The sequence below is a fragment of the Zerene cesonia genome, unplaced genomic scaffold (assembly GCF_012273895.1).
Source record: "Zerene cesonia ecotype Mississippi unplaced genomic scaffold, Zerene_cesonia_1.1 Zces_u008, whole genome shotgun sequence".
Classification (NCBI taxonomy): domain Eukaryota; kingdom Metazoa; phylum Arthropoda; class Insecta; order Lepidoptera; family Pieridae; genus Zerene; species Zerene cesonia.
Genome location: NW_024045138.1, coordinates 877183 through 901456, shown reverse-complemented (window position 1 = coordinate 901456; position 24274 = coordinate 877183). Strand labels below are relative to the sequence as shown.

The window sequence follows — 24274 nt, the reverse complement described above, 5'->3', positions numbered from 1 at the left end:
TGATCCAAATAAAAATGATACCTAAAAATCGGATCGGCCAGTAAAAAGTTATAAAGTGACAATGTCTTTAGATGTCGTTTGAAAATGTTTTTGTGCATTTGTAACCGCGTATCTCAAAAACTTGCACCACACCCGATACCCGAGTGCTAAGTGAGAGCAATTGTGTAATGTCAATCAATCGGAACGAGGTTCGATCCCGGCGTGTTTACTATTCTAGTGACGCGCACACAGTTTGGCGGGTCAATGGCGATTGCGAATTATATGTGAAGTGTCTTTAGTTTAGGTTTTTGGAATCAGAATCATTAAAAGAAATGAATAGTCGAATTTTCTTATTTTTATCGCGTTCGCGTTTCGTAAAGGATCTGTCTTAAAATCTAACCTAATGTTAAAAAGAGGGAGCTTTCGTGTTTTTATATGTTTGTAACGTTTTCACGTGGAATCCACTGGTGCGATTTCATAAATTCTTTCACCATTAGAAGGCTGCAATTTCAATAAGTGTCATAGCCTATATATGTACCGGCTAGTAAATATATGAGGTTAAACACCGAATAAAGACGCTATAATCACAGAATCGATTCAATTCTCAACTGCTCTTACAGCAGCATAGGAACTTACTTCATTCCTGGCGACCCTTATTGGAATAATAACATAAACTCATGAAATTATTGTATTGTCACGGATCCTTGATAAGTGTACATAGCTTGAATTGTGATTTTGATAAGTGATACTTGATAAGTGTACATAGCGTAAAATCGGACAGATTGTCCGATTTTACGCGAGTATTATAAATTAGGAAATTAGAGACTTTTTAACGGATTTTAAACGCGATTTATTCAGTATATTATTTAACCCGATGTTTCGAACACTTTACAGCGAGCGTGGTTGTAAAGTTTGTCCATATTGTCTAAGGTTCTAAGGTCGTCTAAGGGTTAAGGTAAGGTTTCATATAAACAAGTTTACAAAAAATTAAAAAGATTTGAAACAGATGAAGCTGATAAAAGAGAAAGAAATTAGAACTTACCTATAACAGCTTCATTATGTAAAACCATCACTATCACAAACACTGCACTAAACATTAGTCACACATGGTCAGAATTCACTAGCACTAATGAAGTCCCGTGGTGCGACCTGCAACGCAAAACATAGCTTTTAGTAATTAATAATATTCTTATGTTATACTTACAAATTAAAGTGATTAATTGAAAATAACAATTTTAACAAATATATTTAAATATAGGTATTTATGGTTTATAATCCTGTCGATTCGATTTTTTTTATTATATTACGTTAAACATTTTGTCACATTCTTGCAAACACGATTACCTGGAGAGTAAAAGAGACAAATCAAAGATTATTTCAGATTTTTTAACCACGTTTACTATAAATATATAAGAACTTTGAATAAAGCAAAATAATTATTTATTCAAAAACTCCAGTTGCACAAAATGATCGCACGAACAATATTTCAATATTTATAAACAAAAATCACTGTTAAATTATCTAAAATCAATTTGGGAACTATGAAATCTATGTCCGTACACGTGTTACCATGGCAACCGAAAACTGCAACTGAGCTAGGTCGTTCACAAAACTGAGTCATAACTAGATTATAGTGAAACCAGCGGTAGTAACATGTGTCACGTACATTTACACTTATATTAATAAATAACTAGTGGTCCGCTCCGGCTTTACACGTGGTACGTTTTTCTCTCCTTATGAACCATCCTTGTGCCTTAACAAAAGTGAAAAAAAAAATTACCACAAATGGTCGAGCCGTTTTCGCGTTTTACGGTTAGCAACACATTTGGCAGTTCAGTTTTATAGACCTATTTATTTTCAAAATCTAAAAAACATCAGCTACATTATAAGGAATTTATCCAAATCAGGATAATAGGATAAAGTCATGAAATTATTATAACATCACAGATCCTTGATAAATGTAACCTTACTAGCTGCACGACCCAGCTCCGCCCGGTAGTCATTTATCGTAATTGAAATAATATAAACTATCCAATCTTTTAAGTTGGATCAAAGTGCACATGGAGTACAAATTTGATTAAAATAGGTTGAGTAGTATAGGAGTCCATCGCGGACAAACAATGTGACACGAAATTAATATATATTAAGATTGATAATACATAAATATCGAAAATTATAACAATTGACACAGTAAGACAATTTTTATTGCTAAATAACTGAAGAAGACAGAGAAATTGTTTTAACAAACACTATCAGCAGCTATTAGTGCTTCTAGTTCTTCATATAAACACTCATCTTTTCCTATCTTTTATCTTTTTCGCGTTTACATTATCAAATGATCGCGTTGGCGTCGAGGCGACGCGTAGGCCGGCCGCACCTCAGAATAAAACCAGTATAAGTAAAATTCCCTAATTGACCTTCAAGATTTTTGGAGAAATTTTATGGCCCATAATCAAGTGGCTGTGGATCAGTTATTTCTAAACAGTCAAAAGTTCGATTCCAGTATAATGTTAAAAGCAACTGTGAAATGCCGCATATGCATTAACTCCATTTTTCTTAAAGTCCAAAAGAAAATATTTATAGGGGAACATATCACCATTTGCCCATTTAGACATAGCATTAACAGGGTATTGAATTTCTCTTGAAGAATTATTAAACAATAATCACTACATAGTATAAAACAAAATCGCTTTCTCTGTCCCTATGTCCGTAGGTATGCTTAAATCTTTAAAACAACGCAACGGAATTGGATGACGTTTTTGTTAATATATAGAGTGATTCGAGAGGAAGGATTATATGTATAATAACATCTATTAAACTATTCGGAATTTAACGCGTGCGAAGCCGCGGCCAAACGCTAGTACTTAAAAAATTTAAAACTAGCCGAAGTTCGTAAACCCAACGGAAAATTTCAATTTGTATAATGCGCTCTGGTTTTTGCTAGATCAAATAATAGGGCTTTAAAACACTTACGTGCAGTTGTTCTAGTGTTTTACACATTCGATATTAAAAAACTATTATACTTAAATGCGTGAAATCTCATAAACTGAAGATATAAACATACGTATATCGCTTATATTACACCAATAACAGCTATCGCAATAGGTGGTCTACAATAATTTAAAAAGAAATATAAATTATCTTAGGTCGGTGACATTTGAAAAGCTTACTAATTGGAACAAAGATAAAACAACCGATAGAGCTGAGCAATATATCACGGATTTTGTAAGAAACAGTAGGACTAAAGGGAACGTTACACCCATCTTTACTTATTATTATGAAGATAATATTATTATCCTACAAATATTATAAATGCGAAAGTTTGTAAGGATGTGTGTGTGTGTTTGTTGCTCTTTCACGCAAAACTATTGAATCGATTGCAATGAAATTTGGTACGTAGACAGCTGGACAACTGGAATAAAACATAGCCAACTTTTATCACGAAATTCCTACGGGATACGACTTACGCGGGTGAAACCGCGGGGCGCAGCTAGTAAATTATAAATCGTAAACCTATATTTTTCAGAGCATCTTAATAATATGAGAAGACCGTAAAAGAAATTCTGCCCCTTGGCCCAAAAAGTAACATGGTATTTCTTTATTTACTATTATTTCGAGCTTACATTAACTCTGCGTCATTAAAAAGTCGTTAACCTAATAGTTACTTTAGCTAGTTTTAAGTGATGAACTTGTTATTTTATTTTAATTGAAACATAAAATAAAAACAGAATTCGCTCTGTGATTTTTAAATAGGTCTAATACATAATTTATGAACCGTTTTTTTATCTTTTTATTTTTCTGAGGCAATATTTGAGTCTATTAGACGTCTGTGTTTGTATGTAACCGTCACCTTTAGACTTGATTTAATAGAAACTGTTTAAACCACATCAAATAGTCAGAATCAACCTATGTACACTGGTCAGGGATCGGTGATAATACAATTCTACTTCCTAATATCGTGCTAATATTATAAATGCGAAAGTTTGTAAGGATGTGTGTGTGTTTGTTGCACTTACACGCAAAAACTACTGAACCGATTTCAATGAAATTTGGTACGTAGACAGCTGGACAACTGGAATAACATATAGGCAACTTTTTATCCAGATATTCCTACGGGATACGGACTTACGCGAGTGAAACCGTGGGGCGCAGCTAGTAATTTCAGAAGTTTATCTTATTATCCTGATTAGGATCGGCGGGATTAAATAATTTCCTTAAGCTGGTATTAAGTGGGTACTTAGCATTTGCTGAGGTCTCTACATGCTCTTGGGCCATGACAGTCCTTTACTAGCGAACCTCGAGCTCGGTTTCCGCGCTCATATATAAAAAACCACCTAATTATTCATTTTAAAAGCGGGTGATATATGTAATCACTACATAGCATAAAACAAAGTCGCTTTTTCCGTCCCTATGTCCCTCTGTATGCTTAAATCTTTAAAACTACGCAACGGATTTTGATGGCATTTTTATAGATAGAATGGTTCAAGAGGAAGATTTATATAACATCTATTAAACTACGACAAATTTAACGCGTGCGAAGCCGCGGGCAAAAGCTAGTAATGAATATACTGTAATATCGCTTTAATTAGGTGCATGTATTTAACGAAAAACAATCTATGTAAGGAATCGATAAAAGTGAATCTTAAAAGGGAAAGGTATCGCTAATCAGTGAAATGTTTAACTTGAACCTGTTAATTACTAAGTCACATAGTATAACTTTCATTCGTTTTACATAAAAGTACGGATAAATTTAGAAACTATAGGAAGAATACTAATAAAAATTTATTTCAATTTATCTTCTTTTATATCAATTAAATAATTGCAACCAAATCAAACAAATATAAAATAACTAGCTGCGCCCCGCGGTTTCACCCGCGTAAGTCCGTATTCTATTGGAATATCAGGATAAAAAGCCTCCTATATGTTATTCCAGTTGTCCAGCTATCTACGTATCAAATTTCATTGAAATCGGTTCAGTAGTTTTTGCGTATAAAAGCAACAAACACACACATCCATACATACTTTCGCATTTATAATATTAGTAGGATAGGAGCAAGTACATCCAAATGTAAAACATTGTATATGTTGAGCTTTGGTCTAGTTTCTTATTTACACAAAGGATATAACTGTGTCGAAAATAGCAAATACGGAATCAAGATTAGAAGAGAAATTAAACTTAAACAGGAGTTTAGGGTTGCCACATTACCTAAATTTATCTCTTCCCTAATATTATAACGGGGAAATTTTCGTATTTTTGTATATTAAGTTTTATGCAATAACTGCTAAAGCAAGTAATTTCATTGAGTGCCGGGGCGGGGCGCAGAGCCTTTTTATACTATCGCAAGTAATGTAAACCTAACCGCAAAAAAAAATGAAAATTAATATAAAACAGATACACTACTATGTAACTTAGCATGTAGCGAATTCGAGTTTAACTATTTAAAAAAAAGGAGCGCGATTTTACTAAATTGAGTCTAAAACTGAATTTAAAAATCTGCTGGTATATTAAATTAAGAAACCAGACCCATCACATGTTGACATACTACAAAAATAGCATAATAATATTTTTCACAATTTCGACAGCCCTGCAGTTTGCCGACATAAGGTTGTCATTTTATCGTATATGGTTCGCGACCGTGAGTCAAAATGCGCTGTGACTAATCCTGAGACTCTGACCTTAGCTGGTTCGTATGTACTTTTACAATTAAAATATTATTTTTAACAGTGTCCCATTCAGATGATCTATTGGCGTATGGAGAAGTTTTATCCTGTATACGTACCTATAAAAATCTCGCGTCTTAGATTAAATTACCGATTTTTATGAAGTATTTTTAAATTACAATTTAACCGATTTCAAACGTGATTTATTCCAATGTCTTTAATTTCTATATGTATAATACTCGCGTAATATCAAACACAAGAAAATACTACATTATCAGTATGTTCGGTCTGAGAATAAGACGTGAACTATTTATTACCCCTAATATAAAATTATGCTATCTATGCCCTATAAGTATCACCATATCAACCTTAGCCGGAACAGCTGATATAATTACCTATACTATTTTAGTTCATGGACCTCAACTCCCTGGTTTTATATTATATGTCAATCGATATAAAATACGATGTAGGTCTTAATGATAATTAATTCGGTTCAGTAGTTCAACGGTAACCATTATTCAAACAGAAACAAACAATGAAATGTTTTCTTTGTACACATTTATACGTTTTAACGAATGTTGAAGGTACCAACCCTAACCTAGGGTTAACAGCCAGGTACATATAAATCTTGACAATCGACACAAACAAATAAATAATTATTAACTTATCATTTTCTTAAACCTCGTTAACTTATAACTCCAAGCACGTACACATCCGTTCTAAAAACTACCGCTACCGACTTCACTTAAAAATAAACCTTATTAATATGCTGTGAAGTTTCATATCTGCATTTTAAATTATTGAAAATAATTATAAAACCCTGTATTGTAAAATGAATTATATTGTAATAGACATTGGGTTCGAATTTGATTCGATAGGGACGATGTTATTACTGTATAGTAACACGATGATCAAGTTCTTTGATTTACCTGCGCTTCTTTGGCTTGCGATAACTTTAGTTTTAATTTCGGATTAAATGATTGTTTTTCCAATTTAGTAAAAGAACTGAATGTATGAATTTTGCTAGTAGTCCGGGTTCGATCAACTGTCCATAGGTACGGTACGGCAAAACCAGTGAACGGATTTTAATAAATTTTTATTTAGAAATAGATGGAACGCAGAGGACGGATTGAATTTTTATGAAACTGTACACTGAGATTATTGAAGCATATTAAAAAACTGCATCCATACATACATACGATAGTTTCACTAATTACTATGATATATATATACGAAAAAAAGTCTCGGTCTGGCAGGACAGAAGGCTGATCACCCAGTTGTCCGTAAAAAAAATCGTTCAGTGAAACAGATATATCATCTGTATATCATCTGCCCTATAAGAAATCGACAATATTCCTTAATCAATTCATTCATCTTTTAACCACAATATAAATAAAGTATATCCATATATCTTTATCAAAGGAATCATTCTTTCAAGTGGAGAGGTGAAACCCACGCCACTTTTATTTATTCCTATTAAAAATCTCTTAACATTTTAACATAAACAGTAATAAAATCCAACATGGCGCCTCACCTCAGCTAACCTCAAGACATATTAAGAGCAATCATGGTAAAAATTGATATTCAGCTCGCAACAACCGTTTGATCTATTTTCTGACGAGGAAGCGATAGCTCTTGGTGCAGTCCTTGTCAAAGTTTTTACTTATAAATCACTACTTGCCCCTGCTTTTCCCGGGCTTACAGCGATGAGTAGGCTATGATACTCAGTAGAGTTGTAGATTCGTAAAGGTGATCGAATATATGCAACGATCCAGAAAGTTCTGACTTACATTGCAAAAAATTGTTTCAGTTTCGTCCCCAGTATAAGATCAAGTTTTTGTAAAGATACTATATTTAGATACTCTAATAACATGTAAATATTTATTTTAGAGGATCGGTAGTCTCTTGTTTCAGAATATTGCAAATAAACTTCTCAATTAAAATATGACTAATTTAACTGAGCAGAAATGTCTGCACTAACGCACACAATGTGAAACCTATGAAAAGCAGATGTCTGGAGGGTGACGCAAAAACTCAAAGTGGACTTATATACCTACCTACGTATAAAATAATAAATAGATATAAAATTTAGTGGGAGTTGTCTTACAATAATTTTATAGAACACTAGCGGGCCGCCCCGGCTTCGCCCGTGGTAAATATATAGTCTATAACCTTCCCCAATAAATGGGCTATCTAATACTGAAAGAATTTTTCAAATCGAACCAGTAATTCCTGAGTTACGCGTTCAAACAAACAAACAATCTCTTCAGCTTTATAATAGTAGTACAGATTCCACACACCTGAAATTTTAAAATGATATTACATATGCTAATGAATATAAAATGAATATACTTTATTGCTTCTTTATTCGTAACATTTCTCAATCCAACGTTAATAAAATAAGTGCCCCTGAATATTTCTTAATATGTCCCTCACACTAATTAAACACCTTTTTTGAATACTTTTAACAATTGAAAGTTAAATTATTTCCACGTGTTGTAAGTAAGCAAGTAAGTTAGTTTTAAGTTTAATTTATAATATAGATATTAGTAGGACGAAGGTCTAATATAATTAAAAAAAAATGTCTCGCCAAACACGAAATGTTGAGAGGCGTTGCTCAACCCAATATGATACTATTTTTAGATTCAGTCGCGAAACCCGTGGACATCCTCGGGCAAACTTCCGTCATTTCAACATTCTCCACATTTTAAAGGAATTTTAACAAATGTAGGCACAATTAATGAGGTCGGATTATATTGCCAAACTAGCTGTTGCCCGCAGCTTCGTCCGCGCGGTCTTAATGAATTTTCATGATACAAACTTTCATCCCCTATTTTATTACCTTAGGGTTAGAATTTATCAAAATCCTGTCTTAGCGGATGTCTACGTCAAAACATCTGCATGCCTAATTTTAGCCCGATCCGTCCAGTGGATTGTGCGTTGATAGATCACTATGTCAGTCCAAACTCAAACTCAAACTCAAACATTTATTCACTAGACTTCTAACACGCAAACGAAGCACTTCTACAGAGTAGAGCCGGCAAGAAACTTTGCAGTTGCTCTTTTAAAATTATCATTTGATGTGTATCCACCTCAATAGAATGATACGTTGACGTCTTAATTTGGTCGAAATTTATTATTTTTCACATTTTTTAATCATTCAGTATCACAAGCTACACAAACCGATTTAAACTTTTCATGTTTTTTTGTAAATCGACATGTACATGAAAATTGCAAAAGTTGTAAAATTGTTAAAAACTAGTTAAACTAGTAGTTGTAGTTTTCCGCGACTATCACAGACTGATTGGGAGTTTTCAAAACTAAAAATCCTACTAATATTATAAATGCGAAAGTTTGTAAGGATGTGTGTGTGTTCGTTGCTCTTTCACGCAAAAACTACTCAAACGATTGCAATGATATTTGGTACGTAGATAGCTGGACAACTGGAATAACACATAGGCAACTTTTTATCCCGATATTTTTACGGGATACGAAATTACGCGGGTGAAACCGCGGGGCGCAGCTAGTTCCCTATAATGTTAAAAACTCACAAATTCACTATATTTCTAAATAATATCATTATAGACACTTTCCCATAAGAACCGTCCCATTTACGGACATAGTAACACATATTAAATAGATGAAAACCTTATAATATATATATGAGGGACAGATTTATCTCATTTCTTGCCAAGCCAGCGTGTAACAGAAAGCGTTTCGAATTTCATGGGAAGTTAAATAAAGATGAATAGGTATTTTCCACTTTGTTTGTAATATATATAGAGTTGATTTTTTGTAAATATAGAATAACATATAAGATTGCATAATGAAAATTTTATACGAAAAAATAATCGTGATGAGTTAAACAATATCGAAAGATTACCGCCTCCAAATGCTTGGAATAAAGTTTAATTACCTATAGTTATTAGATAATTCATTTGATTGCGTGATTATATGGCTCAAAACCTATTTCAAAATAATGCAATGGAAGGAAAATCACAGTTCAAATCAAAGCCTTATATCTTACTAGCTGCGCCCCGCGGTTTCACCCGCGTAAGTCCGTATCCCGTTGGAATATCGGGATAAAAAGTTGCCTATATGTTATTCCAGTTGTCCAGCTGTCTACGTACCAAATTTCATTGCAATCGGAGTAGTTCTTGCGTGAAAGAGCAACAAACACACACACATCCATACAAACTTTCGCATTTATAATATTAGCAGGATTTGTAAAATTTATAAAATTAATTTGTTAATTTTCACGTCTAGCAGACATTTACTTTTAGAGTTCCAGTTTTGAGTTTGAGTTAAGGAAATAAACGCATCGGTCCGTTTGTCAGACCTCAAATCAAATGGTATAGAACCAGTCGGCACAAGGGCACGGCTCGAGCGGCCCTAATTTATCTGTGACCTTAAATTTCTAGTTTCGATTTCTATAAACAAATTTAAAATGCATCTCGGCCTGGTTTTGATACATTCGATGTAATATATATTAAGATACGAGTTTTCAAGCTGTTTAGCTTTTTTATTGCTACACGCTTATATGGAAGACTAGCGATCCGCCCCGGCTTCGCCTGTGGTACATATTATATAGCTTATAGCCTTCCTCAATAAATGGGCTATCTAACACTGAAAGAATTTTTCAAATCGGACCAGTAGTTCCTGAGATTAGGGCGTACAAACAAACAAACAAACTCTTCAGCTTTATAATATTAGTATAGATATACATAGAAATTATAAGTTCAAATAGAGAATTTAACCCGTTTCATTATTATCAATTTTCACAAATAATTAATGTAAATAAGTATAAAAACATACGCTATTTCATGTGTCAACATTTTAAAGCATATGAAATAACTAGCTGCGCCCCGCGGTTTCACCCGCGTAAGTCCGTATGCCGTAGGAATATCGGGATAAAAAGTTGCCTATATGTTATTCCAGTTGTTCAGCTATCTACGTACCAAATTCCATTGCAATCGGTTCAGCAGCTTTTGCGTGAAAGAGCAACAAACACACACACATCCTTACAAACTTTTGCATTTATAATATTAGTAGGATAGCAGGAAGAGGTGTTTTGTTATCGTATTTTTTCTTTAGTGCTGAGTCAATTTTAAAATAACACGAAGTCATCGATTATATAAAATGCACTGCATATACACTTCCCGAAGTTAATGTAAAAAATATTTTTCTTTGTGTATGAACCACATCATTATTTATCTCGCGCATACCATAAAACATAGCTTAACTAACTTAACAAGTAACAAAAACTTAAGTTAATTAAGTTGCTCAGTGGGTGTTCGAGTTACAGTCATTGACAACCTTCCTTCCTACGTTAGACAGCCTTTGGGCAACTTTAACTAGATTATTACCACTAGTACACGGTTTGAAATATTTTAGGCATTACTATCTTTTTCTCCTATTAATTTCGATTATCAGAAATTTTTAGAGTTTCATAAACGGTTCCTTTCTGAAAATAATTTATCACTACATAGTATAAAACAAAGTCGCTTTCTCTGTCCCTATGTATGTCTAAAACTTTAAAACTACGCAACGGATTTTGATGGGTTTTTTACGGGATAGTGATTCGAGAGGAAGGTGTATACAGTATAAGTATAATGACATCTTTTTAACTATTCCGAATTAACGCGTACGAAACCGCAGGCAAAAGCTAGTTTATTATAAAAGGACATTATTTTGAGAAAGAACAACAAACGATAGTTTGTACATAAGGAAAGAAAAGCAAAGATTACAAATTGATAAATACCTAACCTTCACCTCGTTTAAATAGGTTTTTACTTCCGATAATGAAATTACAAAACTCTACAAGACTGATAAACCACGTGAATTTGCACATTAATAAAATAAATAATGAGATGACGCGTGCTAAAACAATGCTTCTACGGTCGCTCTAGATAAAGTCAGTTAATTTCATATATATATATTATATATATATATATATATATATATATATATATAACCTTTGATATTAAACTATTTTTATTATATAGTTACTACTAGCTGCACGCCCCGGCTCCGCCCGGGTGGTCGTTTATCGCAATTGAAATAATATAAACTATCCTATCTCTCAAGTTGGATCGAACTGCACATGGTGTGCTAATTTTATTATAATCGGTTAAGTGGTTTAGGAGTCCATTGAGGACAAACATTGTGACACGAGATTTATATATATTAAGATAAACTTTGAAATAAAAACTATAGTAAAACTGTTGTGGGAGTCGAGCACGCTTCGGCACGAATTGGGCCAGCTCGCACCGGGGAAGTACCACACCACAGAAGACCGGCACGAAGTAGTAGCATGCTGCTATGTTTGTTTTTGTTTTCAAAATATATTAACAAACTTTATACCAAGCTATAGTCACTACTTAGTATAAAACAGAGTCGCTTTCTCTGTCCCTATGTACCTATGTATGCTTAAAACTTTGAAACTGCGCAACGGATTTTCATGGGGTTTTTTTTTAATGGATACAGTGATTTAAGAGGTTTTTATGTATAACAACATCTATTACCACTCCAAATTAACACGTGCGAAGCCGCGGGGAAAAGCTAGTATATTGTATACCTAAGTCCAAGTCACCTATCTGCATATAAAATGTCAGCCATTGAATAGTTTTTGCGTGAAAAATAAACAGAGACAAAAAAAACCTTACAAAATTCGTAACAAAAAAATTGAGCAAAGTTTAATTTATTTTTAGGTATTTTTCTTATTTTTGCGCGTTCAATAATCACACTGATATTATAAATATGAAAATTTGTTTGTTTGGATGTCTGTCCGTCAATCAATGCTGAAGCTGAAACTACTGAATGGATTTTGATGAAATTTTGTATACAGACAGGGTATGAGCTGATTTGGGTGATAGGATAATTTATATCTCGATTAAATGGGACTCCCCTGGGAAAAAACAGTAAAATTGATATCCGGGCGGAGCGTGAACGAGCGTCTAATATTTAATATTCCTTTTTTACTTTCAATACAACCAATTTATCAAACGTGAAGATAATTTTTATGAACAATAATTTCGTTTCGTGCAGTTTATCAGTGCGCAATGAACGTCCATTTTAATAAACGAATCCATATGAATAATCATATAATGATCGCAATTATTTTATCAATTTTAATTCGTAACCCTGGACCGTCGTCGTACTGACCTAATTCATTTCTTAAATTGAGAAATTTAATGCATCTCCCAACGAAAATTTGCATATAGGTATGTAACGCGACTTCGCTTGCATTGACGTGATTAAATATTATATATACGGCGCCATACTTTTTCTATACTTAGTATAGCGTAGTCCGACTCTACTTATGTATGAATGTTTAGATCTTTAAAACTACACGACAGATTTTAATGTTTTTTTTATTTTATAGGAGTGTTTCAAAAGAATGGTTTATACGTATAACATCTATTAAACTACACCGAATTTATCGCGTGTGAAGCCACGAGCAAAACCTAGTAAAAAATGCTGAATGTTTTTATTAATGCTTACTTAGATAATAAGACGGACACTCGTTATTCCAGTTGTCCAGCTGTCTACGTACCAAATATCATTGCAATCGATTCAGTGGTTTTTGCGTGAAAGAGCAACAAACACACACAAATCCTTACAAACATTCGCATTTATAATATTAGTAGGATAATAGGATAGTAGGAAGTACAATGATATTATTTAGACACACTTAATAGACAGTTTTTTCTTGTCTCTTAATAAAATGGGAGAGAGCTAGTCGAGTATCACTGTAAGCTATAGTTTCTAATAATTATGCTCTCTCCTAATTTCAAGGACGCAAATAAATCCTAAATCAGATTTTACATGCCTTATCGTAAGATAAGCGGGTGGTTTATCTTGATAGTTACAGATAAACCAATTTGTTTAATTAACTATACAACTGTATTTAATATAGCTATTTAAATTATTCGGTAAATGTTGCAAAACTGTAAAATTGTTTATTATTATGACTCAAGTAACAGAATTTTAAAAATGCATCTTTCTATCAAACATTCAGATCTTAGCTAGTAGTATCTTATCTACGATAAAGAAATTTAATTATTATATAACAATCTATTATTTGTTATGATCATATCTTCACGCTATTAAAAATGTTTGAATAAATTGCTTTAAAAGAAAATCTATACAGTTTTTTTATGTTATCAATAGCGTATGAAGTACAATAAACTTATATTATTATGATTTATCCGATGAATTCAAGTAGCTCTCAAAATAATTGCATACGTAAATTATTTTATGCATACTTATATTACGTAATCAAATCTGTATAAATAAAAGTTATCTTTAAAATATTTAAACGTCTGCGCCATTGATAAAATGCAAAGACTAGGCCGGACAGCCTAGGTTAAATATCTAGGAAGTATATCTTCAAGGGTGCGCTAACAAAACGTGTGTATATATTATCTATACAGTATTTATTTAATTACATCAAATGTATGAACCTAATATATCCCATAATACCAGATAATGTTTCTTCTTTGTGTTTTTGCCTTATTTTCTTTAAATTAGATATTAAATAAGCGTTTGTTTAAAATGTGTTTGCACATAAAGCAAGCGTAAATGCTTTTTGATTGAACAACTGCCATTAATTGATTAAAGTTTTAAGTGACTTGCTGCTCTTCAACCAACAGAACCTATAATATGTAGTTAGTATCGTTTATTCCGAACAAATAATGTTTGCCTTGAGAAATTGGTGTTGAAAAACAATCATCAACACCTGATGACCTAATGTATCAAATTATCGAATTTCTTCGTAAAAGAGTGCGTCGTACGGCAAATGTGAGTCGACAACGAAATATCGATTATCTTATGATAAAATTTATTACAAACACGATTACCTTTCACACGTACACAAAATAAAAACATATATACAAACTGAAATCACATCAGATATACGGAGAAAAAAGCTTTTTGCGACCAGGTCCAAAGAACATTCGTCAAGGATAATTAATATAAACCAAATAATTTATTCACTCGCGTAAAAACATTAGCGACGGTTACGTTTCAAAAATCACAAACTTCCGCAATATTGGACCGTTAACAAATTGCGTAATAACAGACAAAACATGACATACTTAATCGGGGTTCGTTTCATTCAGTTTCACGAATTGTTTCCGATGAAAATTCACTATTAGCGACTGCGCGTTGGCCGCGACACGTCCTCTCCCTCCGAGAGTCTAAAGCACACTAGCGCTGACTACGTCCTTCTAAGTTTTGCAGCGCGCAGTACTTTCACAAACTCTATGGTGATACTAACTTTATGGAAATCGTGCAGGATCGAGGCGTGGCTAGGATTCCTAGCCTAGCTTTTGCTACTGTTATGTTTATTGCTTGAAATAAACGATAAAATTTACTTAGCGGTTTGTTTGCATATCACGTTGGTGCTCATTTTTCTTCCAAAGTAGAGATAATTGATTTATTAATTTTATTTTCAAAAAGTATAAAAGTATTATACGAATTTATAGGTAAATAGCCAATTCTCATTGGAGATTGAAAACAGAAACTGTAATGATTTAGAAGTTTTACTAAATAGATGGAAATACAGGCCAAACAACACCAACAAAACATCTTATCAAATTGACATTACAAAAAATATATGACGCCGCATCTTTGCTAGCTATTTTTTAATTAAAAACATTATAAAAAAAATGAATTTGATAGAGATTATTAAAGTATAAACTGATAACATCACTCACATCACATTTACTATCCCGGCGTCAGCTACTTCACACTAAGATAAGTTAATAAACTACCCAGAATCAGGTCATATGGAAGTCTTACATTTATGTATATTGTATAGTACTAGATGCTCGTCCAGGCTCCGACCGGATATCAAGATTCCTGTTTTATCAAATATACAAAATTTATCAAAATCCGTTTAGTGGTTTCAGCGTGATTGACGAACAAACAGCCAAACAAACAAACTTTCCCATTTATAATATTAGTGTGATTCTATGAATTTTTCGTACAATTTATTTAAAAGTAATCGCTTATACATATATAATAAAAAAATAAATAAAAAGGGAAGCTCGCGATTGCGCGGAACGGAGCTCTGCCCCAGCTAGGGGACATAGGAATCTAAGTCAAGTAAGTCAATCGCTTACGATAATTTTCAATGCACATTATTTTCAGTTATCGAAATTCTTATAGTTAGGTATATGGTTAATGCCAGTGGCATCCAATTATAGGTTGTTTTTATCTTTAAATTCTATAATATTAAGAAAGAATTAAATGATAAATGTGTTTTGATTTTTTGTTTATCATAGATATTATATATAAAAGAATTCTAAAATCTCTCAGACCTTCAGTGCCATCTGTCCATTACCTTATTTATCTCTATAGTCAAGAATGGCTGAAGTACCAGGAATATTATTAACAATCGAGTCACGTCAGGTGACACAACGTGTTTACGAGTTTCTGCATCTATTTGCCTTAAACAGCCGTATCTGATGCGATTTGCATATATTTTATCTACCGATCTCTGTTTATTCCATTCAATTACAATATTACAGTTAGGTTTCGAGTGGTTTGATTCTAGCGAGTCTGCGAGACTGCGTGTGATAAAATTAGTGGGGAAAGAAATATTCTTGGAAATTTAATACAACGCCATCTAGTTGCCATACCGAGCAACATGCTTTTTCTATAGGCATTTCATTTACTGTGCGAATGCTTTAGGTAAAATTATTTCATAGGTACCTACTTCTATTACGTGTATTTATTCAAATTTTTACTTGGTTAGCTTAACATTTTTTTAAATACATATTGATTGTTTTATAAATAATAAACCTATACCTAATTCTAAATATACAATAGTATGTACCTTAAATTACGAACAAAATATATTTAATACATATAATGGTGCGTAAAGACCACCTACTCTTATACCACAAATAAAATAATACTAATCTAATACAGACGATCGAAAAATTTAGTTATCATCTACTCATAACGAAATAAGTAATGTGTAGAATACATAACAACAGTTATTCAAATTTTTATAGGAGTTATGAGGTAGTAGCTAAAACATTTAAAAGTATTAATTAGATACATTTATTGACATAATTAGCGTACTACGAAATATATCTATAATGTCTTAACCATACTTACACATATAGAAATAATAATTAATTACATGATTAAAGAGATTATTTATTCATTTTTTACCATTTTTTACATAGAGATCGTATTCAAAATAAACCTACAATATCTCTTGAATCTGGCAACCACAAGATCATTAACAAAATAAATCTTCAGCATAATAAAAACAGTTAATTGCTATTATACTTATAAGTCTAGAATCTAGAAATATACTTGAGCAACAAGCACCAAAGCAAATCTATACAAATATTATAAAGCTGGAGAGTTTGTTTGTTTGAACGCACTAATCTCAGGAACTACTGGTCCGATTTGAAAAATTCTTTCAGCATTAGATAGCCCATTTATTGAGGAAGGCTATAGAGTATAGGCTATAAATGTACGACGGGCGAAGCCGGGGCGGACCGCTAGTGTAACATATAACCGAAAGAGTAGAAAAAACATTTTCTATTTTTTTAAATTTCTTATTGTACATACAATACATTAATTATTTTGTATATTAATTAATTGTTAGTAAACTACACATTAGCTGGTTTTTCTAGCTTATATATTTATTATTATTTACAAAGACTCTCCCGGTCTTAATTTAATTATTTCTGGTCTGTTTGGATCTCCATTACCTCTAACAACGTATACTGTGATATATCCATCATTAACTTTATTATAGTTATAATTATTGCTATTATAAGTACTAACTTTATTATCATTTACAGAATTATCATCAGTCACTTGATCGTAATAATTTGTATAATAATTTAAATTATATGGAAATACAAAACCCCTGGTTTTTCTGTTATTTTCTCGAATGTTGTTTATGTTTGTTTCTGGAAACTTTAATGTCTTACTTGTATCTTTTTGTCTTGTATCTTTAACATTATTATACACATCTTCGGATGCTTCAAAAACGTCTTTCTCTGGAAAGCTCCATTTAAGATTGTTGTTACTTGAAAACCCATCATTTTCAATATCATGTGGCTTATTCTGTATCCTCTTTTGAATTTTCAAATCGTTTTTAAATCTATCATCATACGGATAGGCATAACCGTATTTATTACCGTAATTCGGATACGTATTGGGTTTTTGAAAACCATAACCAGGGTTTATATTATTTTCCTGTATGCCTCCATGACTTTGTTGTTGATATATCCCATAATTCTGATTGTGCTGTCCATTATCATTATAAACCTGTTGTACGTTTTGTTGATTGATTTGATAGTTTTGTAAATGATTGTAAAATTGTTGCACATCCTGCTGGCCTTGTTGTGGCGAGTTAAAGAAACGGAAGAAGCCTCCGTTATGATTGTTGAGATAGTGGACTAGCTGTTCAGGGTCTGAGGGACACTGGGGGTAGGCGTGGCGACAGATGGAGGGGTTTTCTTTCGACGACACTCCGAGGAGGACCGCTCTGCCGAATACGAAGAGAGGGTTGGAGCTGATTCCGCCATATGCTGATAGGAGGCTGGAATGACACGATAATTTAATAATAAGAGAATTAGTGGGGAGTGTAGTTAGGTTACAATCACAAAACTAGCTGTCAGCTCCGGTATCGACCCAGCATCACAGCTTTCTAATGGTAAAAAGTTTTTTAAATCGGTCCTGTTGGTTTTGTTTGAAAACATAACAAACATACATAGATACTATAACACAAATTTCTCCTCTATAATATTTGCTTAAATCTTATTAATATTATGAATACGAAAGTTTGTAAGAATATATGGATGTTTATTACTGTTTCAATCCAAATTCTCTGTTGGGATGTGTATGAAATTTAGTATACAGCTGTATCCCGCGGCGTCACTCGCGTGTTGCCCGGGTAAGAAGCCCGAGTAGCCTATATGGTAAACCAGACTAAAACCTATCTCTACACCAAATTTCATATAGATACGATAAACTGTTTTCACATGAAAGAGTAACAAACATCCATCCATCTATACATCATAGTGGTAGGATGTTATCTCCATGTATCGCGATGATACATTTAACCACAGATAACATAATATTGTATATAAAGTTATTACTTTACAAACGATTTACGCGCAGTGGAAAACATGTAAGAGTCTTAAAAATTTCATAGTTCCACCACAAAGCGATCTTAGCTAAAAACCAAAGATACATTACGTTAGCAATGGTTGTAGTCCCGTAGGTAAAGCACTAGTTGCGCCTAGGGCTCCGCCCCCCGCTTCACATAATAGCCGCGGCACGCACTGGTAATCGTCGTACAACGCTATGGAGGTTAGGGCTTCGGTCAGGCGGGATAGGGCTTCGGAAGCGAATGACGGCCGTTCTAAAGATGAAATGGATGTGGTTTGGTATATTTAATTAACATATGATGTAAGAAGTAAATATTAATACAATTTTAACTAAAGTTCAACTCAAGGTACAAGTCAAAATAACAAAGTCACCGATTTTAGCTCTTAGTTAAAACTAGCTGATGCCCGCGGATACGCATGTGTTAAATTGGCAGTAGTTTAATAGATGTTATTATACATTTAAACCTTCCCCTTGAATCACGCCATCTATTAAAAAATAAACCATCAAAATCCGTTGCGTAGTTCTAAAGACACATACGTACAGACGCGGGAAGCGACTTTGCTTTTTAGTATGTTGTGATAACAATATAAAATATTACTATGCGTACAGTGAAGTAACTATATATATAAAATTGACTTCACTGTTTTTAAGTCGGTTTAAATTGACAACGATTACCGTAAAAATGTCCTTCATTTCCAGGATAAGGATAGGGAGGTCCAAAACCACCGGGATATCTTTGTCTTCTCTTTCTCTTTCCCCCAACAACGTTACGAGCCTCTCCTTCAGATATATCGTGAAGTTCATTCTGGGATGCGTTTGATTCTCTGACTAGTTTCGAATTTGAGTGTACTTCCAGTTGGTTATCGCCAAGTGGAAATATTTTTCTGGAATTGTACAATTTAAGAACGGAATATGGAAAAAAAAAATATGATACGATAATAACGGTGGCGTGGCTTAGACATTGAAATGCAGTCAAATTGTTTTCGTAGATGATGAAAGATGCTAAAGCTGCAAATTATAATTGTAATGATTATATCCTATATATAACCTATATATAGCCTAAACTAATTAATCACTCAAGAATCAGGTACATCTCCAGCGGTGAAAGGATTTTTAAATCAATCCTCTAGTTCCTGAAATAAGCGCGTTTAAGCAAACAATGTCTTCGTGTATATACTTTAAAAAATAACATAATACTGGTATAAGCAATTTACATACTCAAACGAAAATAAAATATAAGAAATACTCTGTCTTTATATTTTATACATTAGATTGATAGATTTTATTAAAATAAAGAAGCTTAGAAGCTCATACGTCACAGAGCAAATAAACATGTAATATAAATTCGAGAATTATTCACTAATAATAGCTACATTATATACTAGCTGCACCCAGCAGTTTCACCCGCGTAAGTCCGTATCCCCTAGGAATATCGGTATGAAATGTTGCCTATATGTAATTCCAGTTGACCAGCTGTCTACGTACCAAATTTCATTGCAATCGGTTCAGTAGTCTTTGCGTGAAAGAGCAACAAACACACACACATCCTTACAAACTTTCGCATTTATAATATAAGTAGGATAGGATTAAATGAAATAACTCACGATAACAGTTCTGTGGCGCTGTAGGTTGCATTTTGATCTGCACTCACATTAATTATTATGAAAACAAACAAAAGTTTATCACATAATTTAAATTCCATCATTGTCAGTCAAGCTCTGAAAAATATATAAAATAAAGGACACAATTACTAAAAACTTAAATGAGATATATCATTAACCAGAAATTATCGAAAATCACATAAACGTATGTGATTAAAAAAGAATTGTAGACTATTAATATATTGTGATATAATCTATATCTTATTTATCATACTATCAAATATAAGAGATTTATATTGGAGAATATAAAATTAATTTATATTTTACTATTAAAAAAGCAATTTAGGTACCACTAACCGTTTAAAACTAAACAATTTCCTACATTACAAACGAAAAAATTAAAACAGATACTAATACAAAAATATGTCTACACACAGAAAGCTCCGAAACACAAATAACATTTGTCGTAGTGAGCCGCGATTTTGATGACATCATACAAAATTTCTAGCGCCCTACAAGGATAGCGGATGTTAAAAAGGTAGATCAGTGAAAGCTTATATTACGCAAAATCTCTTATTTAGTATGGTGTTTACGGAGGATGTGGGCAGAAGGGTCAGAGTTGTTTTAGTAAATACTCCTACAAATCTTATCCTATCCTTTGCTGTTTAGATTATGGATAATGGGTGGATGGAGAGTTGAATGCCTGTTACTCTTTCAAGGAAACCTGATATTGATTGAGTTCGATGTATAGATAGATAGATAGCTAAATTTAAATCTATATTTAAAATATATTCGTTCAGAGAGCCTACATTAATGGATATATGCATGCTTTACATACATGCATTAATGGATATATGGAAGATGAAAATCTATCGAATGTTATCGTATCGTTTGGAGAAAAGGTGATGTGGCTAAAATAAAAAAAAGTTAAGGAAACCAGCAAGAAGTTATAAGATATGAAGAATGCATCACCACACGCTTAGCCAGATTGCTAATTATCTCAGAAGCTGTATAAGCAAGAATGATGATAACGGATGATGATTATTTTATGTCATTGCGGGTAAGTGAGCTGATGGTAAGCGATCACCACCACCAATGAACTTTCATATCTCTGCGAATGCGCTGTAGGCTTTTAAGGGTAAGGGATATGGAAAGGAATGATGACAAAAAGAAGTAATGGACTGGGAAGGGCGAGGAAATGGGCCACCAGCTCCCGTTCACCGTACAAAACAAAATAGCATGCTAATATTTCACGCCGTTTTCCGTTGGGGTGGTGTGAGCTGGCCCAAGCCGTACCGAAGCTTGTTCGACTCCCACATAAGATGATGATGATACACAATAACCTTCAAACCATAATGTATCGACTCACCGGCCAGTGATGTTGAAATCAATCAAACACAGATCGGATCTAAGCGTTGACCTTCGGGACGGGTTTGTTTCGCCACTGTGTCAGTTGTTAATCTGTTCTCGCGTGTAGGTGACATTTTGACAGGCGTTGCCATGGCTACCGAGTTGTTTGGACAGCGCTATGAAGACATCCGTGACCGAGTGATGGTGACAGTGGGTAAATTGGCTTTACTTTTTACAGGATGGCTGCGACATCAGATAGGCGAGGACAGACACACTCTTACTCCAATAATCTTCACTAATATTATAAAGAGGAAAACTTTGTTTGTTTGGTTGTAATGAATATGCTCAAAAACTACTGGACCGATTTTAAAAATTCTTTCACCATTCGAAAGCTACATTATCCACGAGTAACATAGACTATATGTATGTACCACGGGCGAAGCCGGGGCGAACAGCCAGTCTACAATATACTTGGTAAGGACATGACTTACTTTGTGTAAGAGTTTAGTTACAGGAAAATAAATAAGATGTAAATACAATTAAATTATAAAATATATGATCTTCATGTATATCTATATATCTACTTTAAGATAATATACAGCATCATTGCCATATATTAAATTAACGTGTTTTCGTTCTTCAGCAATTTAAATACCATCAAAATCGGTTCAGAAGCTTTTGCCTGAAAGAGTAACAAACATACATGCGTTAAGTATTGGGTCCGTATGTATTGGCTCAAATAAATAGTTACTAATCAATCGATCATGCATTCATATATCGTACAAATGTTCGTGTCTATAATTTTTGTGGGATTTAAACATTCTTTCATCGCTTTTAAATGACATTTAATATAATGTTCAGAGAAAAGAAGATTAATTAAAATTAATAAATGAAAGCTAACTCGACATGAAAATTACACTGTTTCACAAAACAATTCACTTATTTACGAAGCTATTTACGAGCAAGACTACATTTATTTTGTCTGTTAGTATTTTTACGCCTGAGAAAAATAAATAGCATTTACCCTGCACCACGTAAACTTGTATTTATTTTCAATTTCTTGTCCAACTCAATCATCTATTATTTACCAGATGTTTGAGTTTCAGCATATTTATTCTGAATTAAAAGATCAGATACTGGCGTCACCTATTGGGAATTTAATATTCATTAGCTTGATTAGTATGTTATGACTCATTTCTAGAACTGGTATTTTTTTCTCATTTAAATGAAAACATTATGCTTTGTTGAATTTAAAGGGTTAAGTATAACGAATATTTAATGTACATAAATGTTTGGGTTATTTATTTTTAATAAATTAATTAATTTATTTTTTTCTTTCTTTCTTTCTTAAGGGCGACTTACAAAGCATACACTAAAACATTATTCATCAAGAAAAATTGTAAATATATATGCAATATATAAAATAATTCATCGAAAACGTCAAAATTAAGCAATTAAAATTGTCTCAAAAAATATCATTGTTTTATTGAGAAGACCTAAGGGCTCACTACGAATTTTTAGAATATCCAAGATTTAGAACTGACCTGAGACTATTGCAATGTAATCTTACTTCCTACTATATCCTGCTAATCCTACTAATATTATAAATGCGAAAGTTTATAAGGATGTGTCTGTGTTTGTTGCTCTTTCACACAAAAACTGGATAACTGGAATAACATATAGGCAACTTTTTATCCCGATATTCCTACGGAATACAAACTTACGCGGGTGAAACCGCATTGCGCAGCTAGTAAAATATAAATGTTCTCATATCTCCAACTCTGTCCGTCTATCTAAACGGACTTGTATTCTTCACGCCAATTTACTGAACACGATTTATACCAAATTTAGTACAAAAAGAGTTTAGGACCCGAGGACTACGCGGGCCAAAGCCGCGGGTGAAAATCCAGTAATAAACAAACTTTGAACATTACTGACTAAATATCTGCATTACACATTACTCAGTCTATAATATAGTTCATTGTAACTTCATTTCGCTCCATTTGTGCGATACCCGGAAGTAACATTAATCATTTCTCATTATAAAATTTAACAGTAATATAATTATTTATCTTAATTATATTTCAAACTTATATACGATAACACTATAAATACATATTTAGAAAGCATTTTAATGTTATCTTCGCAAACTTTGTGAAATATTAACAGGTCGCGAGAGTGGCTGATAAGGTATTGATAAGTGAATTTTACTGGCGCATGTCAATGTTCGGGGATAAAGAGATTTAGTTTTTTTACGACCTAGTGTTACTGGAAATAATGCCTATGTTTTTTTAGAGTCAAATGAAACTAAACATATAAAACAACAACATAGGTTTAGATACTGACAACATAATATTATACTAGGTTTAGGCATGAATTGTTTTATAGACTGTATTTGTTACCTAAAACACTTAATCTGTTAAAAGTAGCTTTACTCTTAGTTGTATAGAGATTCAAGATTTTCTTTGACATTATTGATTTGGCATATATTATGTTATCTGTGGTGTTACGTTATCTGTGATTGAGCATACATT

General features: G+C 33.0%; 2 protein-coding genes across 2 annotated transcripts in view; both read right to left on the bottom strand.

The window, feature by feature from the left end:
- The window catches only part of LOC119839088 (inverted formin-2), a 77954-nt gene extending 63086 nt beyond the window's left edge, over positions 1–14868 (bottom strand). The window contains exons 1-2 of the mRNA XM_038365279.1: positions 14739–14868; positions 1022–1128 (exon numbers count right to left, since the gene is read on the bottom strand). The gene's annotated coding sequence lies outside the window, so the exon portion shown is untranslated. The remainder of the gene's footprint in view (positions 1–1021; positions 1129–14738) is intronic.
- A 2451-nt stretch (positions 14869–17319) lies between these two features.
- On the bottom strand, positions 17320–20424 carry LOC119839087 (probable serine/threonine-protein kinase clkA). Its single transcript, XM_038365278.1, has 3 exons — positions 20394–20424; positions 18877–19042; positions 17320–18217 (listed from the first exon to the last, which is right to left on the bottom strand). The coding sequence occupies exons 1-3, from the start codon at positions 20422–20424 to the stop codon at positions 17320–17322; spliced, it is 1095 nt and encodes a 364-aa protein (XP_038221206.1).
- Between the last annotated feature and the right edge of the window lie 3850 nt (positions 20425–24274).